The following is a 27,152-nucleotide window of genomic DNA, read 5'->3' as shown; positions in this document are numbered from 1 at the left end:
ATGCAAAAAAGCAGATATAGTTGGATGAGAAGAAATGTGGCTATCTTTCCAAACAAGCTATTATAGCACAATTTGTTTAGAAATGCCTGTTTTTGTTATAAAAACAAATTTGCCATCCCAAACACATTAATTACCCATAGAAATAACATAATATCATGTACACATATAGCACTTTACAGTTTATTTTTTCTATAGTTTATTAAAGTTCATTTATAAATATCTCACATGACAGTTGATTCAGTAAATTTCTTTTTGGTGCCTAATGTATGCTAAGCACTATGAAATGCTTGTGGGATATAAAGATAGAATTTGCTACAGTTTATAGTTTGGAAATATGAAGATAACTAATAGAAGAAAACTGCATCTAGGGTGCAGGGCTGGAATAAAGAGAAGTCAGGAAAGTTTTGCTATTATTATGGGAATTTTGATACTACTGTTTGGATTTTTTAAAAAAGATGCTCACCTTTACTGAAATAAAAAATTAAAATTTAATTTAAAATTATTCCACACTTCTGTATGGTCTTCTAGACATGTCTTTTCTTTTACATTCAAGACAGTGAAAACAGTTACTTTTTATTTCCCAATTATATTAGTCACTTAACGACATAATTACAGCATTATTTAAGACTCATCCAAGAGTAGACCTGCACATCTTCTCTTTAGTATTAGTTAAGATGGCAGGTATGAAATGCTTAAAATAAGTTCCCTAAAATTAAACCAGGAAACAGAAGTTTTTTATGCTTTCCTTCCCTGTGGTGGCACTCACAGGAAATTTAATAAGTGCAATCAGAGGCAGAAATGTTTGGAAAACTATCAACAGTCATCTGATGGAATGAAAAATATGGAATCTTTAATATATCTGAAAGAGAAAGGAAAAATAAGATTGAATGCTTTTCTATTGAATAATTGAGGATTTTGAAGTCAGTAAGAAATAATAACCTTGTCAGTTACACATACAACACAATGATAAAACAAAATAATATTTGGCTTAAGAGTTTAGTAAGAAATACAGTATTTATTAGTGAGTTTTTAAAAAAATTTTGTATTTGGTGAGCAATGATGATGCTCAGAAACTGTATCTCAATCATGTGCCAGACCTCTTTTGATTTTAGAGGCAGAGAAGCAGCTTGCTTTACTGAGTAGGCTAGGAGGATATAACAAAACATTGCATATGTTCTCAGGTTTTCTATGAGAGCAGGTTGTTAGGTGATGATAGTTTGAAAATATAGAATCTCATGGACTGTCCTGCCTGGGCCAACTCTTAACTATAGTCCTCAGGGCTCAGCCCCCTGAACAGCAAGAATTACAGGTATGAGCCACCAGTGCCTGACTGTTAACTTTATTTATTCATTTAGTTAGATAGCTGTGCTGAGGACCAGACAAGCACTATTCTACTGTTAACTTTACTTTTTAAAGCATTTCAGTTATTTTAAATAATTACTAATGTTCTGATATAACAGTTATATAATTTTAAGCTAGGTACCAGTGATACATGTCTGTAACTCTAGCTTCTCAGGAGGCTGAGATCTGAGGATCATGTTTCAAAGCCAGTGTGGGCAGAAAAGTCAGTGAGACTCTTATCTCCAATTAACCACCAAAAAAAAAAAAAAAAAGCCAGAAGTAGAGCTGTGGCTCAAGTCATAGAGTACTAGCCTTGAGCACAAAAGCTCAGGAACAATACCTAGGCCCTGAGTTCAAGCTCTAGTATCAGCACACACTCACACACATACACACTCACACAAACAGATACAAACCACACACACATACATTAAGCAACTTTCACATATAATTTTAAAATCACACTGTGAACAAATAGGATATGTTACCATTTAAAATAACAACTTCTTTCAGCAAACTTCCTGATTCAGTGTTGGTAACAATAAAGAATGGAGCCCTTTTCATCCTTAAGTATTTGTAGACCTTATTCATTTTTAGCCTACTCATTTATTAGTCTATCTCATAGATATAATTGGATATATATTTTCCAATTAACACTGCTTGGCTACTTTTGGATTTTAAAAATACTCTAGTTAAATCTAGTCAGTAACTGGCAAATGCTGACAATAGCTCCTTTCCTCTTCTTTGCTGTGGGTGGCCTAGATGAGTACAGATGGGGAGCCAATATGTATCTGTGCAGCAATCCGATGGATAAAACTGTGGCCTAGTCTCTTGGCTCAACATTTTGGGCCTGACACAGATTTTTTTTTTTGGCCTATGACATTAAGCTGTACTGCTTTATTTTCTTCAGTATAGAGGACAATGATGGAAAAAAATTAAAAGCCCCCACACATTGCTGATCTCTATACTTATTTCATATGTTTGTAATTTCTAAACCACCTTATTAGAAGATGCTTATGGTGAGTAGTTAGCAAAATGCACTATAAAGTCATCAGAATATTATATTTGCTTCTATTATTCCTATACTTTGGCCCAATGCCATCTTCTAGGTTGAAATAATTAAACCTTAAAAATCTTTATCTTTAGTCAGGTGGCTCATACTTGTCAGGAAGCTGAGATGTGAAGATTTTTGGTTCAAAGCCAGGGTAAGACAGTCTACAAGACTCTTATCTCCAATTAACTACCAAATAGCCAGAGGTGGAGCTATGGCTCAAGTGGTAGAGTGCTAGCCTTGAGCAAAAATGCTCAGGAACAGCACCTAGGTCCCAAGTTCAAACCCCAGGACTGGTAAACACAACACACACACACACACACACACACACACACACACACACACACACACACACACACACACACACACACACACACACACACACACACACACACACACACACACACATTTTAGCTCTGAATATAAATTAAATTTCTTAGCTTATTTATGCTTTTCAGAGACTATTGAGTAGGATGCATTACTGTGAGTTAAAAAGATGCAGTAACATTAAGTTGGTTATCCCACATAAACTAAAGAGTACTTCTTATGTACCAGATACTGTGCCAAGCACTAAATAAATATAAGAGTAAATATAAGAGGTAGTAAGGTGCTGGTAGCTCACGTCTGTAATCGTAGCTACTCAGGAGGCTGAGATCTGAGGAACGTGGTTCAAAGCCAGCCCAGGCAGGAAAGTACATGAGACTCTTATCTCCAAGAAATCACTATAAAACAGAGTGGCGCTGTGGCTCAAGCGGTAGAGCGCTCGCCTTGAGCTGAAGAGGGCAAGGACAGCGCCCAAGCCCAGAGTCCAAGCGCCACGACTGACCAAAAAAAAAAAAAAAAAAAAAACCAGGTACGAAAAAAGATGTTGATATTTAGAAATAGAACACCAGACAGCATTTCCTTGTTGCTATCTAGATAGAAGGAAAAAGAAAGGCAAAGGCAAAATTGTTATACATCCTAGGAAACAGAACTAGTTCACATACATTTTCTCATGTATTTATAGAGAAGTAGAAAGGATGGAAGAAAATTAGAGGCCTAATTTATATCATCATTGGATAGTAGCATAAGGAACTAGAGAAAACCTGGCTTTCATATTCCTATTTTGTTTGCAGTCTATCTTACTATAACTCCTTATCCCTGCTCACTCATCCTCAGCTTCACCCCATCTTCATCCTCCATTAGATTCATCAACCCAACTTTCTGCAAATGTTTTTTTTTTTTTTTTGTCGGTCATGGGGCTTGAACTCTGGGCTTGGGCAGCATCCCTCAGCTCTTCAGCTCAAGGCAAATGCTCTACCACTTGAGCTACAGCACCACTTCCTCTGCAAATGTTTAATTTGTAAAACTAGCCACATTACAGATCTCTAATGCTATAGATATCGACTTTCTATACCCCAAAGGGATCTTACAGATAGTATAGTATAAAAAAGGGGTCAAAAACAAAGAGACAGAGAGCAATTGTTCCAAGAGTAAAGAGAGAAATAAGCAATTGTTTCTCTAGTGGACTGTGGTTCCAGGGTCCAGAAGAGTCATCTCCCCCCACCCCCACCATCCTTCCATGAGCTATCAAGTGAGAGGTTTCCTAGTAGCTCTGAGGGAATGAGAAAGTTCTCTACAAAGTGTCTGAGGATTCAGAATTTAAAATCACAATTTAAAACACTTGCAGGGCACTATATGAAAATATTTGGGAGTATCACTTCTCTAAAACCAACCTGAGTATTTACAGACTTGGCCCCTGAAGATGGATAGTCACCAATGTGGAGATTTCTTAAGGCAATACAGGTATATATCAATATTTAATCACTCATATATCAAGATGTTGTTCTTCGGAATTACCAGATGCTTGTGGAACAATGACCATTCTTTCAATAAAGCTAGTATAATTAAGGATTCTGAATTGTCCTTTAACTGTTTAATTTTCTGGCTATGTAACGCTACAGGGACCAAATCTTTGGTGTTATTTTGGTGCTATTTCTGACAGATAAATACAGCTCATTCAGTGCTGCAACAGTTTCTCTACTGTTCAAAGAATGAAGCGATACTATAAGATCTCCAATCTTCAGATATTTGGATTTTAGATTTTTTTTTTGGCCTTATTTGGAGGAAATTGTTCCTTAGTTGTTGTGTGTCCATGCTCACCAAGACTTGATCTCAGGGCCTGGGCACTGTTCCTGAGTTCTTTCTGCTAAAGGCTAGCACTCTACCACTTGTGCCACAGCTCCGGCTTTTTGGTGGTCACTTGGAGACAAGAGTCTTGAGAACTGTCCTACCAGGGCTGGCTTTGAACTACGACCCTCAGATCTCAGCCTCCTGAGTATCTAGGATTTCAGTCATCAGCCACCAGTGTCCAGCTGGAAATTCGTTTTTTAGCTGAGAGGTTTGAGACATAATGTTTTTGGATTCCACATAACATATCAATGACTCTTACTGTCTACCATGACAACTGATCATGGACCTTTTCAGTGTTGCTTTACTAACATTTCCACAGGAATACATGGAACCAAAAAGAAAAGTCATTTAAATATTTTTTTCACTTTACCTGGCTGAATAAAGTTGTCAAAGCTTAACTCTTCTGGAAGTATGTGTAAGCACTTACGAGAGGGCGCTGACAATTCAAGTTGTAGTGTGGGCTGTTTGGGTTAACGAAGGGTAGATGTTAATTATGAGACACAGCCCATTCACAGGCACACTCAATCTGACAGGCAGGTGGGGCTGGCAATACCAGGTGTGAAGTACGATTGCAATCCCCAGACTACTCTCTGTATCTTAATCTTTGATTATCCCCTTTTCCTGAAGGAAGAAAAGTATCTCTTGAGGGATAATTTAGGCCATTTCGAAATTGGATCAGAAAGTAAACATCTATCATGGCATACATCTCTACAAGACTCAAACCCAAAGCAAGGCTGATGGTGATGGTTCTGGTGAGGGGACCTTCATGTTTCTTTTTCTTCGATGCCCTCAACCCCTTCTCGGGTTAGCAGGCCACACACCTTCCACCGCGGACTTCGGAACGCATCCCCGCCCTTCTTCCAGGACTGGAGGGCGGGGTTGGGGCCCGCTGAGGTAGGCCTGCTACTCTGGGGAGTGGCGGCTTCATGGACCGAGAGGTTGCTTGTCTCTGGAAAGCAGGAACATTTTGTATCCGACTGCACAAAAGTCCCTGCTGCTGCTTGCGCTGTGCCGGTTGCTGAGGTATCTGTCTGAGGGCTGGAAGTGCTACGGCGAAGCCGGCGCCGCAGGTGGGGCGCCCACGCACGGAATTCCCGCGTCCGCCTCAGCGCCCGCCTCCGCCGGGGCATCCTCGTGCGGCGTACGTCCCGCCCTCTGCCACCTCCTCACATCTCATTGGTCAAGACCTACGTTCCTCGCGGCTCCTGACTGGAGGCTGCGTTTGTCGGTCAGCACGGTAGGGGCATTTCCGCATTGAGGGGGGAAACTGCTAGGAATGGAGGGGGAGGGGAGATGTTTGGGAGAAAGTGGGGATTTGGGGTGTCAGGTGCCAGCCCAAGGTGGGCCGAGGGGCTCAGCAGCTGGGCCGCGAGTGCAGCCGAGAGGCCCAGGGTATGCACGTGTGAGGGAAGAGGGGGAGACTGAAAGGTACCTCAGAGGTGACAGTCTCCCTGCCTCCGAGCCTTCTTCCTGGGGCGCCATAAACGCCCCCAATTTCCCAGCTGCTAAGGGAAGAGAGGAAGGTGGGTCTCACCGGCGGCTGGCGGAGGGTCGGGGCCGGGTTTCCGGCGACCCCGGTGAGGTGGGGAGGGGAGGAGTGTTTCCCTCTGGAAAGGTGCTCAGCTTCGTTCCCTACCCGCGGTGCGGCCGCGGAGACCACCTACGGGAGGAGACTGTGCGTGGAAAGGGTCGGGGCCTCCGGGGGAGGCGGGCGGCGGGCGCCCCTCCCGCGGCCTCTGGGTGTCGGCGTCGGGGTGGGCCGGCGGGCCCGCGGCCTCTCCCCGGGAGGCCGGGTATCAGGTCAGCACGAGTGCGGAATTCCGTGCCTCCCAGACGCGGGATATTTATGGGCTGGCAGGAATGGTTCCATGCGCCCCCCCGCCCCCGGCCCCCGCCCGCCCCGCGCCGGCCTCCCCCGCCTCCCTGACCCGGGCCGGGATCTGTGGTTGGCGGGGCTTCTCAGGAACTTGCCCGAGGCCGGGCGGCCGCGCCGGAGAGGGGGCCGCCGGGGGCGCCGGCTGCAATCCAGCCCCAGAGGGCGTGGAGACCGAGGGGCGGTGAAATCAGCGCTGTGGGTCCGCCTCTTCCATTGATGAAATTTAAGTTCGGGCGATTTTACCTTTTCCGGGAGTCTCGGCAGCTGGCCCTCCTTGGTGTGAGGAGCGCCGTGCGGCCAGCAGCTCCCGAGCGGACTCGAGCGCACCAAGTTTCCGTCTTTTGGAACTGAGGGAGGTTTGCTTGAGGAGGAGTAGTTTGTTTCCTCCCTCCCTCCCTTCTTTCCTTCCTTTTCCCCCTCCGTTCTTTCTCTTTCTCTGTCTGCCTTTTCTTCCTTTTTGGAGATCAGTTTTAGTCACTTTGCAGGAATACTGCCTTAAGTAGCAACACATTGGAGAAACAGCACGTCGGTTTTTAAAGGGGGAAAAAAAAACAGACAGACCTGCCCTGATAGCTTGACTCCTCTGGGAATTAATAAACCATAAGCCTGAGTGTTTGCATAAAACCCCAAAATGTCGCTATTTGTTCAAGGTAAGACATGCCTCTTCTCTTTCGGGTTGCTTCAGCAGAATCTGGGGAACTGGCCGTCGAGGGGTGGATCGGTGGGTTGGTTGGAAGTGGAAATGTTCTTGTGAGATACCATTTGCGAAAGCTTTTTCGTTATGTTGACGTCTGCGATGCCTTGAGCTTCTTGCTGGGTTGGCATTTCAGGTTCGTGTAATATATACCCCCTGTGCCCTGCTGGGTTTAACTCTGCCTCTCTGAAATCAGGTTAGTAGTACTCTGGTTTCCCGATAGTGGCTGTAAATGATGGTTGAAACAGGATTTTTGGCTTCTGATTAATCCCTATTCTCTAATCGCTGTCGGTCTGGTTCAGGTACCGTTGTGGGGCTGGGACAGAAACGGGACGCAGCAGGCAGGGCTGGAGGGGAGTTGGGAGGGAGAGCCCTTACGCCAGGACTATTGAGGAAGCTTTACTGTTCTTAGCTTCTCCGTGTGTGTACGTGGTGTGAGTCTCAGATACATTTATTGCGAAACCGGGAATAGCTCGGTGAAGCTGGAGGTCATTTCAGCGGGAGAAATGACTTTGCTGCATTGCTGTTTTATTTTTCCTTCTTTGACACATATGAAAAGAAAACTTTCTTTGAAATTTGAAGATTGCCCTCTAAATTCCACGTTATTAAAATAGAGAAAATGCCTACGAACTAAGCTAAGTGGTAACATTGCCTGTATGTGCAAATGTACCTGTGGTGTACACGTTGAAACTGGTGCTGCCTTAAGCCTCTGTCACCAATTTGTAGCGTAGGGTTTGCTTTCTGATATGCAAGTAAACCACCCTTCCCTTGCAGACCCCAGCCTGAGACAGCTTCAGCCATCTTGCTCAACACACAGCTAGCAAAGTTCACAACCATTTCATGTTTTCAATATGTACATGAACTTTTCTTTGGAAAAGTTGCTAGTGATGCCCATCATTTGACCCTGGGAATAAAAATGGCCTAATGAGTTGTACATCACTTCATTAATTCTTGTCTAAGTTTTGGAGAGTATATTACAAGAGACTGATTGCCTACATTATTATAGATATAGATGGGACTGTCTTTAGCATGAAGCTCAGAAATGTAAGTTGGCATTAGACTCAAGTTATTATTTGCCTTATGTGTGGCTAGAGAAGCTGAGCTTCTGATTGAATAAATGTCTTATTCAAAATAGAAAGACAGATAATCTCTTATTTAGATATTTGCCAGATTTAGTAACAATATTCAATACCATAAAACCCATATTTTGCAAGCATGTGCTAGGGAAAGCAGAGTAGTCACTTCTCAAATTAGGTATACTTAGTAAACTCCAGGTAGTCTATGTTTTAGAATTAAAAACTTTAAAATTTAAAAACATTAAAAACTTTTGCTGTGGAGGTTAGCTGACTTCAGGATGCTTCTAAATAAAGTAGAATACTTAAAAGTGACTGTATCTGTCATTACTTTGTCATCCACTTAAAAAAAAAGAAGAAACCAAAGCAGCATGCTGTGGCTCACCTCTGTAATCCTAGCTACTCTGAGGTGGAGATCCAGGAGAAATTGCAGCGAGCCTGGGCAGAGTTTTGTGAGACCCCCATTTCAACCAACAGAAGTTGTTGTGGTGATGTGTGCTTATTATTCCAACTACACAGAACGTTAAATGGAAGGATCACCATCCAGTTGAGCCAGGATAAAAAGCAAGAGAAATGTATCTGAAAAATAACCAAAACAAAAACGGTGGGTGCAAGGTTCATGGGGTAGAGCACCTCTCGAGCAGGCTTGAGGATCTGAGTTCAAACCCTAGTACCAAGGAAGAAACCCCAAGCCTTATATTTCATTTATTTCTACAATTATTAGAAAGTTGCACATTTATCAAAACTAAGATATTATGATAGTTCCTTTACTATTAACAGATCTATACACCTTATTTAGGTTATTATCCTCTTGATTCAATCCAAAATACCACATTGCATTTACTTGCCAACTACGTTAAATATTTCTTCTGCTTTTAAACTGTCAGTTTTGCACTGAAAACAGTGTTTCGTTTTTGTTGTTGTTGTTTTGGTCAGTCATGGGACTTGAACTCAGGGCCTGGGCGCTGTCCTTGAGCTTTTTTGCTCAAAGCTAGCACTACCACTTTGCGCGACAGTGCCACTTCCGGTTTTCTGGTGGTTAATTGGAGATAGAGTCTCACAGACTTGAACCTCAGTCTCCTGAGTAGCTAGGATTACAGGTGTGTGCCACTGGCACCCAGCCTGAAAATAGTTTTTTAACATGATTGTCTTATTGTTGTTTTACAAATATGAAACCTCTATGTTTTAACTCTGCTACTTGGTGAGTTTTCAAGGTAAAGACTGGAATTTTGAAGAACATTGTTTTTTGTTGTTGTTGGTATATTTTTAATTTTTTTTTTATTGTGAGAATACGGTACAGAGGAGTTACAATTACATGGGCAAGGTAACCAGTACATTTCTTATCAAGCATTGTTGCCTCCTCCTTGTTTCCCCTTCCCATCCCTTCCCATACTCCCCCCTCCCCCTACCAATCCTCCCCCCACCCCCCACCAAAGTTGTAAAGTTCGTATAAGGACTGGTACATCTCATGTTGCAATGGATCCACCTGTATCCCTAGTTAAACGATTTGTTTTTTCCCTTCCCCTCCACAAATTATATCAACATAAAAATACAGTGAAAGCATGGGTTATACTGTGGGGGAGAGACATACAACACAACAAAGAAATCATCTTATAAATATGTTAGAAACAATTGCATGAAAGGAAAAAAAACAAAAAAACATTTGAATGCTTATCTTGGGGTTCATTCAACTAACATCAACTTATCTGACCCTTTTTACTTGACTCAGACATATACTAGTTATTGCAAATAAGGGAAACCATGGGACCTATGTTTCTTTGGGCCTGGCTTATATTATTTACCATAGCTAAGATATGGAACCAACCCAGATGCCTCTCAGTAGATGAATGGATCAAGAAAATGTGGTATATATACACAATGGAATTCTATGCCTCCATCAGAAAGAATGACATTGCCCCATTTGTTAGGAAATGGAAAGACTTGGAAAAAATTATATTAAGTGAAGTAAGAACATTTTTTTTTAACTAGGGCATGAACTTTGGGCTTCGCACTTTTACACTTTTCTTGTATAGTGCTCTGCCATTTGAGTTACACCTCATTTCTGGCTTTTGACTAGGTTAATTGGAGATAAGAGTCTCAGGTTTGTCTGCTTCACCCAGCTTTGAACTGTGATTCTCAATTCTCAGTTCTAAGTAGCTAAGGTTGTAAGTGAGCCAACAACACCTGGTTGGGATTTTTTTGTTTTGATGGTTTTAAGCCAGTTACAGTCCTTGGTTTTTTTTCCCTCCTCCATCCTTGGGTAGCTTACTGATATTTTCACTCACTGGCATTTAGCTCATCCTACCTACTTTGTAGAGGAAAGAGTTAACAAATGTTAACTCCCTTTTTCATATCTTGTTTCATTAAAGCTTCTTAAGAGCCCTCAAGAGCACTGTTTCCCTCCCTCCTTCGTCCCCCTCCTCCCCTTTCTCTGACTACTGTTACTACTTGGCTTTTTTGCTAAGGGCTGTTGCTCTACCACTTGATACACATCTCTTATCTTTTTTTTTTGCTGGCTAAATAAAAATAAGTATTTAAAGTTTGTCTACCCCATCTGGCTTTGAACTGAGATCTTCAGATCTCAACCTCCAGAGTAGGGTCACAGTTGGACTCACAACTTTTCTTATTTTCTACCTATATGAATTTTGGTATTAAGGTACCTAAATATGGGTATATAGCATTTTATTTTATTTTATTTTGTGCTGATGCTGAGGCTTGAACTCAGGGCGTGGGCACTGTCCCTAGGCTCACAGACCTACCTGTCCTTTTGGCTTTGAAGCAGTATCCTAAGGTATCAGCTTCCTGAGTAGCTAGAATTACACCTGTGAGCCACTGGTGTCCAGCTGAAGCTGGTAAACTTTATTGTTTTCCTCCCCTAAACATATGATAGTGGCCTTACAGATAGCATTGTTACCAAAAACACTTATCAACCAGGGCCTTATTCTTGTGAGGTAAGCCTTCTTTCACTTAAGCCATGCCTCTAGCAAGTTTGTTCCTTTTGTCATTTCTCCAAGTCTGTGTTCCTTAGACTCTTAATGGTCTAACAGGAAGAGTCTTCTTTATGATCTCCAGTATGATTTCTAACTGGTATATTCTGCCTTCAGGCCACCTTTTGTTTGCCTATGAAATATCCTCTTTAACTCCATTTTTTTCTACCTTAGGGTTGATTACAGGGCTTCCAATTATTCTAAATGGAAGTGAGCACTCTTTCTTGGAGGATGTAGAGGTCATTAGCAATTGTGGTTTTTTTTGTTTCTTTTTGCCAGATTTTTCATTGGGTATAATTTGGAATTTTGCTTTTAAAAAATAATAAAAGTTATCTCTATAGATTTTTTTGTTTGTTTTTGGTCGGTCGTGGGGCTTGAACTCTAGGCCTGGGCTCTGTGCCTGAGCTCTTCAGTTCAAGGTGAATGCTCTACCACTTGAGCTACAGTGTCATTTCTGGTTTTTTGGTGGTTTATTGGAGACAGAGTCTCACAGACTTTCCTGCCCAGGCCCTCCTGAGTGGCGTGAGCCACCAGTGCTTAGCTTCTATAGATATAGATGTTTTGAAACTTAAAAATGGTTAAGAAACTAACTTTGTCTAGCTAGCTAAGGCCATATTGTGTCCTTAAACTGCAATCTTAGAAGAATTGTTGTATTTTTTAAACTTTTAATACTCTATTGTCAATCTAAGTTCTATAAAAGTGTCTGTAATTCTAAAATTGAGGTATTTTCTTATATTTCAGAGAAGCCCATTTTATTTTGGGTCCAGTCGTGGGCCTGAACTCTGAGCCTGGGCGCTGCCTCTCAGCTCTTCAGCTCAAGGCTAGCACTCTACCACTTGAGCCACAGCACCACTTCTGGCTTTTTTTTTTTTTTTTGCTTATGGGTGCTGAGGAATCGAACCCAGGGCCTCAAGCATGCAAGGCAAGTGCTTTACCACTGAGCCACCTTCCCAGCCCCGAGAAGCCCATTTTAAATACTTTGGTGTCACTTAAAAAAATCATAGCTTGTCAAGTTTCCCATTTGTTGCAATTCTTTTTGTGACTCTTGGTCATTCCTGTCTGGTAGAAGGCAGCTAGCCAGGGAAGATTACTGAGCTAATTATAACTGGAAGGGTCTCAGTGAATACAGGGATGAGAAGAAGCAGTCTGGGGCCTGGTTGTCAAGGTTAGGCTTGGCCTGGTATTTCTCAAATTCTACAACCTGTTGTTGATCATTTAGATGACGAGGATACTTTTAGCTAGAGGGATTGTGGCATGGATTTGAGTCAGGACTAGCAACGGCTTTTAAGTTTTGTGTTTAGGAATTATGTTGCTAGAGAGGGACTTAAATTCAAAGTCATAGTTATGATGTTAAAAAGAAATTCACATCAAAAGTTGAGCTGATGAAATGTTTACTGACTTTTTCAATTGGGCCTTGTCATCCCTGTGGCTGTTTCACTTGCTCCTATTAACTCAGCCTTTTATTTGTGAAAAAAAAAAAAAACTGACAAAGAGCATTTGATAAGTAACATTAATTGGTATTATTAATTGGTAACTTTTAATTTGGACAATATGTATTTTCTTACAGTAGCATTTCACAGAGACCAAGTAACCAATCACAGAAACCGTTCTGTATGTGCTTAGGGATGGAAAGCTGTTTGTGGTTTTTCTCCAAAGAATTCTACCACATTTAATTAAAATAATGGGACAGTTTGTGTTATGAATATTAGCCTAAATAATAAAATGTTGTAGATAAGAGAACAATATATTGTAGTTTTCTACTTTGTGTTAACTTGTATTTGGTACTTTTTGCAGAAGTGCAAGTATTATGAGTTCTCAGAAAGCCAGATATATTCATCGCTGAAAAGTTAATACGAACAAAGAGTTGAAAGTTAAACTAATTCCTGATTATCTGTGGACATGGATGTACTAACATCCTATAAAGTACTCATCCTGATATTATCTGAACTGTTAGAAGAAATATTACTTATATCACTGCATTTCTACTATTGGAGTAAATTTCAACAATATGATAAATGAACCTATAGAGGAGGTACTGTGTATGTTGGAGATTTCAAATGGGTGAAGCCTAATTGACCTACTTTTTATTGCTTGGATTTCTTTAGAGACTGGACTTTAGCTAAACATATTTGTCCTTTGACACAACCTTTAATGTCTAATATTTCATATTTTGTAATGTCATACTTAATACTAAAGTTGTGGACATCTTGGTCTTAGTAATTTATGGCTTGTCTTAGATGTAGTGACCATTAACAAAACCATATTTCTTAGATCTCTAAAATTCTTCTAGACATGTATGTTTCTATTACCAACTTGCTGTTTGGAAGTTAGTTTGTTAAGCTATCCAAAGTTGATTTAGCAACTTTTGTGTAAGAACTAAAGTAATTCTGCATTTGAAAACTGTTCCCTGGTTCTATTGATTGGTTATGCAGGCATCTTATTTAGTTTGTTGTAAAGTGATTGTGTAGTACTCAAATTCTGCCTCTGCCAATAGTTCCATTGTTTATTTACCTCAATCATTACCAAAAGGAATTGATTTTACCCCTTAACCATCTTGAAAGCTAAGGATTGTTTTTGAGAGCCACAGAGAAATTAGCTATGCCATCTGAGTTAGCTTTCATAAACAACAAAATGTTTTCATTTTCCTCAAACATTTGTAGGCATTTTGTTCGTTTTTCTTTTTTTTTTTTTTTGGGTCCGGTCGTGGGGCCTGAACTCGGCCTGGGCACTGTCCCTCAGCTCTTCAGCTCAAGGCTAGTGCTCTACCACGTGAGCCACAGCGCCACTTCCGGCTTTTTTCTTTTTGCTTATGTGGTGCTGAGGAATCGAACCCAGGGCCTCATGCATGCAAGGCAAGCACTCTACCACTGAGCCACCTTCCCAGCCCTTGTTCGTTTTTCTTATGTGAATCAAGAGTTTACTGTTTTGTTTTCTTTTTCTAGGTGTGATTTCCTTTTACTCTTAAAAATAAAAGTAAAAAACAAATCTATTATCCTTAGCTTAATTTTTACTTGCTAGTTACCAAATGGTAAAAATACTGTTTTAAGGAACACACTTTTTGAGACTAGGCCCACTTGCTCTGTAAAACACCATGATGACCAACCTTCAAAGTGAATGGAGTTGGTATTTTCCTATAGCTGCTGCACTAGCAGAGATGGATGTAATAATTCATTTATATTATACTCCTACTTAGAATTATAAAACGTAGGAAAATGCATAGAAATGGAGTAACCATAGAAACAGGTTTTGTTTGGGGATCACCAGTACAAATGGTAAGATGAGTAGCATTGATAACTAAATATGGAGTACATAAAAGTTCAATTTTTTTAAATTGCTCAGAAAACAATGTTTTAGGGAAAGTTAAAAGCATAATGTGCCCATAAGAAAATACTCTTAATTCACAGTGTTGGGGTTTTTTGTTTGTCTTTTGCCAGCCCTGGGGCTTGAACTCTGGTCCTGGGTGCTGTCCCTGTGCTCCTTTTGCTCAAGGCTATTACTCTATGGGCTTTTTCTGTTAATTGGAGACCAGAGTTTCATGAACTTACTACCTGGGCTGGCTTGGAGTGGGATCCTCAGATCTCAGCTTCCTGAGTAGCTAGGATTACAGGCCTGAGCCACTCTAGTGAATAGTTTTAAGGTTACAAAATAACCTTAGAGAATAAACATAGATGAGTTGCTAGTTTTTACTTACATTTGGTGGCATGCACCTGGAGGTGGAAAACTATATAAATGCACTGTAACTGAAATGAGATAGCTTCCTCTAGTAAGGAGGAATAAGCAAGGTCACCAGAGGACTTGGGTTCCAGTTTGGCACTGTCACTGTGTCTTTAGACAAGTCAGCATCTCTGGGCCCCCTGTTTCTTCATCTTGAAGGTGAGAAATTGAATTCACTGATCTTAAAAAAAAAAAAAAGCCTAAAAAAAAATCTAAGTGTACATATGTAAAGTTGTAGGGCAGAGATCATTTTTTGGCCCCGATGGTGATTTTATGTTAAACTCTTTTCCCTTCATTTCAACAAACGAGCATGATAGGCACCTTGGCATGATTTTCTTGTCATCCATTATACTTAAAGCAAAGTGATATTATCTAATGTATCTTTTAAAATGGTCTCCTTTCCAAATGTGACATTTTCTTTTCCTTGAGACTTTAAGAACTACTACAGGCTGTGGGGTGTGTAGCTCAGTGGTAAAAATATAAGGTCCTGGATTTGATCTGTAGTACAAAAAACAAAAACTACTCTATTGTCTGAGAAAAGGGTAGATCTTCATGAGAGGTCTACCTTGGCTATAAATTGTACCAATTTTTTTTTTTAAGTAAGCAATGCAGGATTTTCCAAGAAAAATATTTTTAGGTGTTTTTTTTTTTTTGTGTGTGTGTGTGTGTGTTATCAGGGATTAAACCCAGTGCCACATGCATGCTAGACAAGTTCTCTGCCACCAGCCCAGCAAAAAAATAAAATCTTAACTGGTGAATAGCTTTGCAAGTTCAGTACTGCACCAATTTTATTTTGTTGTTAAAAGGCATTTAAACATTATATGTCTTTTTTCTCATGTCTCTTTTTTCAAACATGAACACATTTATTTAAACTCCTTTGGTAAACTATGCCCTTGAGGTTACTAGCCAGAATCATGTATGATTTTTCATGCTTAAACTAATATTTAGGAAGACTTTAAGACTAGTCTGGGCCTGATGCTGGCTTAGACACTTAGTTTGGGGGTATAGATTAGGTGACCGGAGGTTATTGGGACAGGAAGAAGGAGAAACTTGACTGCTATAAACATTGAAGTAAAAAGAGTATAATCTTTGTCAGAAGTACTGAAAGCAGTACTGGCAGTGCTCTTCACTTATCAGAAGTACTTATTCTCCTCAACCCATACCTAGTGTGTCAGCATATCTAGGAGCTTGTGGGGAATCAGTGTTTTAAAAAGTCCTCCAGGTGATTTGTATGTAAATTAAAGTTTTAGAATAACTTCTCCAAGTCACACTGGAATTGGAAATTGTAGCCCTCAGGCATTCTGCATCTTTCAGTAGCTTTGGCTTTTCTAGAAGATACTTCAGCCTTACTTTAAATTATCTAGATGAAGAATTTGCATTTGTTTCAGCAAGCCGTGAAAATTCCATCAAATGGGTAAAAGTGGTATAATGAGGATCAACCTATTCAAATGGCACCCTTAAAGTGGTAGGCACAGTAGATAGCTATTGTTTTCATGACCACTAGAGTGAAAATGCTAGCAAAAACAAGATAGTAGTGGTAGAAATGGAAAGCAATGAATTGCAGTGATTCAGTTAGGTTTTGGTGTTGAGTTGGATGTCCTATGAGGAGAAAGGAACTGCTTCACTGTGGTTTCTACTTGGGTGACTGAAAATGTTAGTGCCATGGAGGACAAGAAGAGTAATTTAGTGTGGATCATGAGTTTTGTTTTGGATAAAAACATTATTTGAGATGACTAGCTTGAATATCCAGCTTCAAAAGGTGGGGAGGTAGTGTGATTCTGGAGCTCTGAAGAAAAAGGTCAGGATGAGAGAGAGGTGCATATGTACAAGTTAACCCTTAGCCTAGTGCTTTTTAGTCTTTGTAATAAATCTTTAAATACCATTCTCCTGTAAAAGGATTCCCATTAACAGATAGGATATCCAATCAACAGATAGAAGTGAAGGAAAACAGTTGAAGAGCACAATGGCTTAGAGATGAGATCTCAGGAAATCCAGGGAACAGAAGACTGGAGGAGCCAGCTATGGAAACTGAGGCATAGTCAGAGAGGTAAGAGATGATGTAAGATAATATTGGGTAATGGAACCCAAAGAAGAGCTTTTCTAGGAAGCATATTTACAAATAATTGAGTTGCAGCACTTTAGTGAGAACCCAGAAGAAACTTTGAAATGGTCATAAATCTACTCAGTATATTTTTCAACTTCAGTATATTCTTCAATTGCCAATGTATTTTGGGAGTTTTATGTTTATTTGAGTCACCAGTAATTTAAGATTTTAATTTTAATTTAAGTCACCAGTAGTTTAGGATTTAAGTGTACACTTTAATCTTCCGATTTTTAAATGCCTCTCAATATGGGCTTCTTAGGAAGGGTGAGACTGATCTTAAGGAATAAGTAATGAGAGGTGGTCTGGAGATGGCTTTTCCATCTTTTGTTGCTCTTGGTGTTTTTCCTGTGTCTTCTCCATAGCCTGTTAATTGTGAAATTAGCTTTGTACTTAAGAATGTGAAGTTCCTTTGTTTAATTCCATGATTTAAAGTGTTAGAGAAGGGTATTATGTATATTTCATAGTTGCTGAAATGCATGGAATGAAATAGCTAAAAGAAAGGAATCGAACAAATCACCAGACTTAGTGTCTCTTGCTCTGCTTGTTTTTTTCTTTCTATGTGTACCTTCCTTCTTGCTCTCCTTTCCTCACCCAGCATAAAGTCTATGATGTTGAAACTTTAGTTCTTGTAAACAAGGCAGAATTAGGAAATTGTGTGTGGTGGTGGTGAAAGGGGGAGGGGAGATGGTAAAAATAATTACTGCCTGTTCTGTATGAAATTGACTAATTGTAATGAAATCAGCTAAAGTAATTCTAGTAAATTCAAAGAGGTGTGTGTGTGTGTGTGTGTCCTATCTTTTGATTGGATATAGAAAGATGTATGAATGCTTTTGGAAGAGGTTGTGTTTAGGGATTTTATGCCAAAAGTTAAAGAGAGCCAGACTAGGGGGAAAAAAGGATATTTCTATTTGCTATCTCTGGATTGGCCTCTGTGGGGGCGGTGGGAATCCTCCCTTCTAGATCCCAGCACTTGCCTGTTCTGTGACCTTGGATAAGACGTCTATTTTCTGAGTTTTCTCATCTATAAAATGAAGATAATAGATTGTGCCTTCATTTCTAAATATGTTTTTTGTTATTCTTGGTAGTGGTCGTGGGGCCTGAACTCTGGGCCTGGCCCTGTCCCTCAGCTCTTCAGCTCAAGCCACTTCTGGCTTTTTCTTCTTATGTGGTGCTGAGGAATCTAATCCAGGACCTCATACATGCAAGGCAAGCACTCTACCACTGAGCCACCTTCCCAGTCCTCTAAATGTGTTTTGCGGTATACATATGGTAACAAAACACTTGACTCTTAATCCACTTTCTGCTTAAAGTTGTGGAGGATCGATTATATTTGTCTAGGAAGTGGGGAGTAACAGTAACATGAGGTTAGAAATCTTGCATTATTCAGGGAATTCTTTAATTGACCTTCTCTTTAAAAACTACTGTCATTGCCAGAAGTGTAATCCAAGACTGTTAAAACCCAAAGAAGTTTCTAAGGTCTATTTTTTTTTCCTACCAAAAAATCCAGGCCTTTTAAAATCTTTTAAAATCCAGAATGGATAGGAGGTCACTGCAACAACAGGAACAACAACAAAGGGTTCTAGCCCTGAGCATTCTAGATCCGACCCAGGTGTTTAAAGTAGCTATTCTTGCTTAATTAAGCACTTTCCTTTGTTCTTTATTTTTTTTAAGGCCCATCCTTCTTGTTAGTCACTAAAGCAGATTTTTGCCCAGAGGAGGAAAGGGAAAACAGCAGCAGAAATGTGGTAGAAGAGTTAACCAGCTCTTCTGTGGTATAAGCTGATTATATTTGTAAACAGGGTAAAAAGAATACAGATTGTTCTTTCTGTGTATTTTGTGCTTGTCAAACAAATGAAAGTTAGGAATGTTTCTCACAACTCAGGTTTGAGCCTGTAGTTGGGATTTTTGGAATCTGTCTGAGGTTTGGACCTGCTACAGTTGGCAAAGATCACAGATAACGTGATCTTTCAGCCAGCCTGTCTTAGTTAAGCTGATAGGTAAGATGGTGACATGGTAGGCTCTGTGTGATTTGTACCTAAACCAGGTAGACAGGCTGTGGTTTTAGCACAAAGGGCCTCTATAGTTGTTTATAACTGTCCATATAGCTATTTTTAAATTTTGCACTTATATTTAGTTTTTCTCCTGCTGGCATTTTCCCAGAGTGTAAGTAAATGTTTCCATTACTGTTTTTTTGGGAATGTTGGCCTTCACATCTAACTTAAGGAACAAATCAGCAAATGTGTAGTTGTCTTTGAATTAAACAACAAAAAACCCACCCTACTCTAAAAGGAAGCTGTGATAAGACATACCTATAATCTTAGCACTTAGGAGGCAGAGGCACAGGATTGTGAATTTGAGGCCAGATAGGAATTTCAAAATAAACCTAGACTATAATAGTAAGATCTTGTCTCCAAAAAAGAAAAATAAAAGATTATAGCTGTTTCTGAAACTGCTTTAAAAGGGAAAAACTGGGAGAAGGCAAGAGGAAGTGATAGTGTTCAAAAAGAAATGTACTTTTTATCTGACCTGTGTAACAGGAGCCCCTCTGTCCATCACCTTTATAATAACAATAAAAAAGTTTTTCAAATGCAAAAAAATAAAATGGTATGATCCAAAACCAGTTCTTTATGCAGAGATTTTTCTTTCAGTGTATTTCATAGATTTTTTCTCCCAATTATGTTCCAAACATTAATATCGGAATTGACTTTAAGATTGTTGAAGCCAGAGATGGTGGTATATGTCTATAATCCAAGCATATGGGGAGACTGAAGCAGAAGGATCACTAGTTTGAGACCAGCATGGGCTATGTAAGGAGTTCTTTTCTGCAGAAAGAAACACTTGCAAACAAACATAGCACAATTAAGGAAGAGTAATCCTAGGAATACATGAGGCATCAGGCACAATTGAGGAAGAGTAATCTTAGGAATATATGAGGAATCAGGTAGGGAGATTTAACCTGTGACAAATTTTAAATTGCAACTAAGTCTGCCAAGAGATAAACAAGTATGGATGGTATAATAGTAATTCAAGTTTAAACTAGTGTTGTAAGAGCTTTTAATTCCTTGTCATAGTTTATGCAAATATGCTCATCGATTGTCATAGATTTTTACAGATTATAATCAAAACTACTTACATAGCGTTACATACTTACATAGCGTTAGGCTATTCATGGAACGTATATGATGTATGGTGCTGTTTGCTCACAAAGAAGTTATTTATAAGCCACAGTGTTGGGTCACTAGTAATTTTCCTGGAGTATATAAACTTAGTTGTATTGTGGTTTATGCCTATAAAAAAAAAGCAGTTAGAAATGGGCTACTTTGGAGTTGAATTAATGTACTGTCACTAATTTCCCTTGTCTCCCTGCCCCTTTTGGTTTTGAAGGGCCATGTTATGTATCTCATTTTTGTAATAGTTTTTAAAAATGTACATATTTGGAGTAAGAGAGTTTATCTAAATTGAACAACTTGCCCTGGAAGCAATGTAGCTTACTAATGTTTGTCTCAACTTTCTTTAAAATATTTTGTTCACTTTAATTCTGTCTATGTATGTATTTTCTAATTTATAGACAATGAATTTATAGTATATAGTATATGGAACTTTTTAGTCTTACAAAAATGTGACTCTAGGGCTGGGAAGGTGGCTCAGTGGTAGAGCGCTTGCCTTGCATGTATAAGGCCCTGGGTTAGGTTCCTCAGCACTACATAAGCAGAAAAAGCCGGAAGTGGTGCTTGGCTTAAGTGGTAGAGCACTAGCCTTGAGCTGAAGAGCTGAGGGAGAGTGCCCAGGCCCACAGTTTAGGCCCGACGACAAAAAAAAAATAAAGTGACTACGACAAAAAAAAAATAAAGTGACTAGAGTATTTGGAGAAATAACTAGATAGCAAATGAGATGTTGAATACAAGTTTAAATACTGTTATAAATGATATTAAATTTGTTAACTGAGGATAGAAGAGGACAAATAATCTGATTACTTCATATTATGAGAAGAAAGATGATTCTCAAGATAGTAAAGTATGTACAACAACCTGTGCTGGTGTCTTTTTTTTGTAAAAGTATTTTGGCCTGGGGAGCGGGTGGGGTAAGGGAATATTTTTATTTTCTGTATTTTTTTTTTGTTTTAACTGTATTTTCTTTCTTTCTTTCTTTCTTTCTTTCTTTCTTTCTTTCTTTCTTTCTTTCTTTCTTTCTTTTTTTTTTTTTTTTTTGTCTTTCTCAGTACTGGGAATCAAACCCAGGACCTTGCAACTTGCTAGGCAAGCGCTTTGCCACTGAGCTACATCCCAGCCCATTTTCTGAATTTTTAAATTTTTGTTTGCATTCATTTAATAGGCATCGCTGTCACCTTTAGTGAGATCCAGCTCTCACAGAGATGTCCAGCTATATCAAAAGTCCCGACAGTCTAGTCTGATACAAGAAAGCAGTGAAAAGTAGGCTAAAAGTGGGGACCAGATAGGACAGGTAGTTTTGCATCCTTTCAAAATACAATGTTGATTCATGAAAGTAGCGGTGCTTGTATTCCATTGTCTCCCAAGGGGTTCTTTTCAAGAAGGATTTGAAACTTGAATGATTTCCCTTCTAATACTGCCTAAAGAAGAGGGGAAGTTCCAGACCCATCCAGGTATTTTATTAGACAGCAGTTCAATAAGGATATAAAAAACCTGCCCATATTAATGTCTTTTAGTTTTTTGTTGTTGTTGTTTTTGTTTTTTTTTGAGGAGGAGGGGTTGGGAGGGAGGTCCTTGGGCTTGAACTCAGGGCCTGACCTTTTTTTGTTTAAGGCTAGTGCTCTACCACATGAATTTCCAGCTTTTTGGTAGTTAGAGATGAGAGTCTCATGGACTTTCTTGCTCAGACTGGCTTCCGAACATGATCCCCAGATCTCAGCTTTCTGAGTAGTTAGGATTACAGTTGTGAGCCACTAGCACCCAGCTATTTTAAATTTAATTTTTTTCTCTAGTTTTGATGTCTACTGGGGAAATGTCATAAATGGAACTATATGCCCAAATGCAGATTCTTTTGTTTTCATCTGCTTCAGTTACCCCAAAGTGTTCAGTGTACTGTATATACTCTTAAAGAATATCTAGTAAACCATTAAACTTGAACCCATATTATTGTAAAGTACTAATTGGTTGATCTCAGTAGACAATCATAGAACCATAGGATCATGCCCTTTTAATTTGACAGAACACCAGAAACACCATTTTAACTTATAAACTTTTTTAAATGGTTGAAATTTCAATTCACAATTTTATGTTTTTGTTTTAAGATCTTAGCAAAGCAATGTCTCAAGATGGTGCTTCTCAGTTCCAAGAAGTCATTCGACAAGAACTGGAATTATCTGTGAAGAAGGAATTAGACAAAATACTTACCACGGCCCCATCACATGAGTCTAAGGTAAGGATTCTACAGTGTTTTTTGCTTCATCTGTCAACATACTTAGTTGCTACTAGTGATGATTGTCTTGCCTAAAAGAAGTGTAGGACATATGATAACATCCATTAAAAAGTAGCATTCTTGGACAATTAAGGCTTTTCAACATTTTCCCATAGTAAAGTCACTAGGTCTTTTTTTCTCTAAAGTCTAGGAAATTATAAAAATCAAAAAAGAATCTGGACAAAATTATAGTCTGTATTTTTATGTCATCCACTTGAGAAATGGTTACCAGTGTTTAGTGAGAAATATGTATCAATCATATATTTACATTGCCTTTTCAAAAAATAAAGCTAATTAAAACCAAATCTAATAGAATTGGCCTATTACAAAAGCTAATTCTAATTTCTGTCCTATTGCTCTGTGTGTTTTTAGATTGGCTGTGCTTTGGGTTTTTTTTCCTTTTTGTTCTTTTTAGCAAAGATAAATTTCCACTTATAAGTAGAAAAAGACATTGGTAAGTGATGTAGAGAACTACTTGAAGCTGGGCACTGGTTGCTCATGCCTGTAATCCTAGCTACTCAGGAGGCTGAGATCTGAGGATCATGGTTCAAAGCCAGCCCGCGCAGAAAAGTCTGTGAGATTCTGATCTCCAACAAACCACTAGAAAAGCAGAAGTGGCACTGTAGCTCAAGAGGTAGAGCGCTGACCTTGAGCTTGAGGGCCAGAGTTCAAGCCCCACGACCAACAACAACAACAAAAAAACTGGTTGAAATTCCCATGAACCAGTGGTTTTCAGATTACATCATATTGGTGGAAGGTAGGGAAGATTCTTGACTTATACTTCTCCCCACCCCCCCATGGTCATGGGACTTGAACTCTGGGCCTGCACACTGTCCCTCAGCTCCTCAGCTCAAGGCTAGCGCTCTACCACTTGAGCTACAGTGCCACTTCCTTGACTTGTACTCTTTTAAATGTGTTTCCTATTAGTTTTTCTACTTGGTTAATTTTAAGTTAAGATATGGAAAAGTCTACTCTATATTCTAATAGTGAAAGAATTTCATTTAAAGCGTTTTAAATGTAATTTGTATCTTGTACACTAAATATTAAACATCCTAATATTTGTAACAACATCTGTTTTCATAGCACACTGAGAAAGATTTTGAAGGATTTCGGAAGTTATTTCATAGATTTTTGCAAGAAAAGGGACCTTCTGTGGATTGGGGGAAAATCCAGAGACCTCCTGAAGATTCGGTAAGTTTAGAGAAAAAACGCAACAAAATTTAAGATTATTTTACTGTGCAGGTGGGATAGTATAGGGGACTACTTCCTTCTTCTTTCTTCTTCCTTCTCCTCCTTTTTGTCATCCTCCTCCTTCTCCTTTTCTTTCCTTTCTTCTTTTCTTTCTCTTTAAAATTTATTTTTATATTGTAGAGGACCATCACACCAAGTGCTCTGAGAATCGCTGAACCCTATACTGAAACTATAGAGATAGCCTTCAAATATTTCCCCTTTTAGACATTTTAGAGTCCTGATGAAGACTTTTGAAAATCAAATCTCCCTCTAGCATTGCCTTATAATTTAAGCCCTGCAAATGAGGTCATTCTTTTGTAATATGTGTTTATTCCAAAACACACGGAGATTCTGTCTACCAAACTACTTGATTTTTCATTGCCTAAAGGGTCACTTAGGCACCAAGTAAGATTTTAAAGCTCTCCCTATGTTTTAAGCCCATCTTGTAGCACTGTGTGCTTTAATGAACCAACATTGTACTCTACTGTGTCCTAACTTTGGGTTATTTTGTTTTTCTTGGAAAGCAATGGTGTAGGTATCTTTACCTATCAAAATTCTGCTTATTCTTGGAGGTGCAGTCCAGATACCTGCATCTATGATTTGACTCTAGCAAGAAAGTGTCACAGGTGAGGTGTAGAGCAGTAATAGTGGAGGTTTCAATCCAGCTCTGCCACTTTTTCAGTTTTGTGTAAAATGAGAATACCAAGTGCTTTATCTATAAGTACTTCACAAGGTTGTTATGAGAATTTATTAAGTGAGTATTTGTGGAAATATATTAAGCCATGAAGCATTTTATAGTCATGTTTAGCATTATATATAGCACACAGTCTAATTAGTAGTATTTATGTGTTGTCTTCTATACTAGATCATGTGCAGAGAAGTTCAGTGGTCATCTAAGTGAAGTGATTGTCTAAGATATAGGTTCATTAACATGCTGACCATTTTTCCTTTTCTAACCAGCTCTTTTGACCTCTGCTGTAATACTTTTTAACACTGATAGAAAATGACTTGATAAGGTAGAAGTTTATTTCTTATGTGTCTGTAATCTGATGTGAACTAACTTTATTTACAAAAAAGGTCTGTTCTACTGCTTATGTTTGCCAGATTTTCTGGCATATAGGCCAACTCAACTTACATATACAGCCATGTAAGGCAGCTTAAATTAATGGAGTCCCTCTTACATTTTTTTTTCCTTATAAGAAACTCCCATATGTGGAAAATGTTTTAGCTCTAATGCTTTTGAGATTGATAAATTAGCATACTCACTGTTACTCCATCTCATTATTCACCTGGAAAAGTTTCATTTTTAGTGCTGAAGTTAAATTTTATCTTTTCTACAAAGTGTGATCATTACAGTCAGCATGTGTTTTTGAGGGGAGGATGTTTGAACTCAGGGCCTTGTGCTTGTCAGGCAGGCTCTCTAACTCTTCCTTGTCTCTAGCTTTTTGGTACATTATTTTTCCTGTGGGGTCTCACATTTATACACAGGCCAACCTGGACCACTGTCCTCTCATTTATACTTCCTGTGTAATGGGGATGACAAGTGCATGTTACTGTACGTAGCTTTTTATTGGTTGAGCTAGGGTCTTGTAAATATTTTTTCCAGGTTGGCCTTGAACTGTGACAATCCTGATTTCAGCCTTCCAAGTAGCTAGGATAATAGGCATCAGCCAATGTGGTTTTTTTTAAAAATATATTTTTATTGTGAAAATACTGTACAGAGGGGTTACAATTACATGGGTAAGATAATGAGCACATTTCTTATCAAGCATTGTAGCCTCCTGCTTTGTTTCCCCTTCCCATCCCTTCATATCCCCCCTCCACTCCACCCCCATCCCCCACACCAAAGTTGTAAAGTTCGTTTTTTGACATAACCACTTGTACATCTCATTGTTGCAATGGGTCCTCCTGTATCCCTGTTTTAACAATTTGTTTTTTCCCTTCCCCTCCACATATACCAACATCATATATAGTGAAAGCAGGGGTTATACCATGGGGGAGGGACATACAAGGCAACAAAGACATAATCTTATAAATATGTTAGAAACAATTGCATGAAAGATCTCTCTTTTTTTTTTTTTTTTTTTTGTCATGGGGCTTGAGCTCCAGGCCTGGGAGCTGTCCCTGAACAATTCAGCTCAAGGCTCATGCTCTACCACTTGAGCCATAGCACCACTTCTAGTTTTCTGGTGGGTTTTTTTTTTTTATGATTAAGTGATTACATAATTTCCCAAATTTCACAGTATTGTGGAATAATGATGCTCATTTAAAGTCACAAGCTCATTCTAACTTTCCTGGAGCAAATTGTCTATCACAGTCTATAACATATAATTGTGTACACATATACACCATACATATGATCAGCAGCATGGGGTTATTTAGTAGTGGTTTGACCAGATGAGTGGGAGTTCTTTATTTCTTAAGTCCTGTTAATTTTGTCGTAACACCTAACATTTTGGATTTAGCATCCACTTATCAGGGAGACCATGTACCGTTTGTCTCTTTGCTCTTGGCTTACCTCGCTCAACATGATTCCTTCTAGCTCCATCCATTTCCCTGCAAATGCCATTATTTTGTCATTTCTAATGGCTGCATTATATTCCATTGTGTATAGATACCACAATTTTTGGATCCATTCATCTGTGGTGGGGCATCTGGGTTGTTTCCATATCCTAGCTATTGTGAACAGTGCTGCAATAAACATGGAGGTACACGTGTCCTTGTATATTGGTTCCTGTTGTTCAGGTAGATGCCTAGAAGTGGTATGACTGGGTCGTAAGGGAGGTCAATCTTTAGCTTTCTGAGGACCCTCCAGACTGCTTTCCAAAGTGGTTGTATAAGTGTACATTCCCACCAGCAGTGTAATAGGGTTCCTCTTTCTCCACATCCCCTCCAGCATTTGTCGTTGGCTGACTCGTGGATGTGGGACATTCTGACTGGGGTAAGGTGGTATCTCAGGGTTGTCCTTATTTGCATTTCCTTCACAACCAGGGATGGTGAACATTTCCTCATGTGTTTCTTTGACATTTTTATTTCTTTATCTGAGAAGTCCCTCTTTAGTTCCCTTGCCCATTTAGTAATTTGTTTGTTAGGTTTGGGAGGGATTAGTTTCTTGAGTTCCCTGTATATACTGGATGTTAACCCCTGGTCTGATATATTGCTGGTAAATACTTTTCCCCAATTAGTTGGTTGTCTTTCTAGCTTGGTGGCGATAGATTTAGCTGTGCAGAAGCTTTTTATTTTAAGGTAGTCCCATTTGTCGAATTTCTCTCCAATTTGTTATGACTCTGGGACTCTGTTCAGGAAGTTCCTTCCTGTGCCTATTAGTTCAAGTGTCTCTCCTACTCTGTCCTGCAGTAGTTTCAGAGATTCAGGTTTAATGTTAAGGTCTTTAATCCATTTTGAGTTGATGTTGGTGCATGGTGATAGGCTGGGATCCACTTTTAGTTTTCTGCATGTCAGCCAATGTGTTTTTTA

The 27,152-nt window shown here is 39.2% G+C and overlaps 1 protein-coding gene across 2 annotated transcripts in view; it reads left to right on the top strand.

Moving 5' to 3' along the window:
- Window positions 1-5,869: 5,869 nt before the first annotated feature.
- The window catches only part of LOC138815256 (UTP--glucose-1-phosphate uridylyltransferase), a 48,503-nt gene continuing 27,220 nt past the window's right edge, over window positions 5,870-27,152 (top strand). Inside the window, exons 1-3 of one of the 2 annotated variants that reach the window (XM_070004541.1) lie at window positions 5,870-6,084; window positions 22,279-22,406; window positions 23,529-23,636. In XM_070004541.1, the coding sequence (XP_069860642.1) occupies window positions 22,293-22,406; window positions 23,529-23,636 (222 nt within the window). In that variant the 5' untranslated portion in view covers window positions 5,870-6,084; window positions 22,279-22,292. Of the gene's footprint in view, window positions 6,085-6,638; window positions 7,088-22,278; window positions 22,407-23,528; window positions 23,637-27,152 lie in introns of those variants that run through there. The other variant, XM_070004542.1, reaches the window with a different exon arrangement.

This window comes from Dipodomys merriami, unplaced genomic scaffold (genome assembly GCF_024711535.1).
Source record: "Dipodomys merriami isolate MVZ:Mamm:240054 unplaced genomic scaffold, mDipMer1.0.p SCAF_63, whole genome shotgun sequence".
Lineage (NCBI taxonomy): Eukaryota > Metazoa > Chordata > Mammalia > Rodentia > Heteromyidae > Dipodomys > Dipodomys merriami.
Note: the sequence above shows the minus strand (reverse complement) of the source record. Positions and strands in the feature narration are given on the sequence as shown.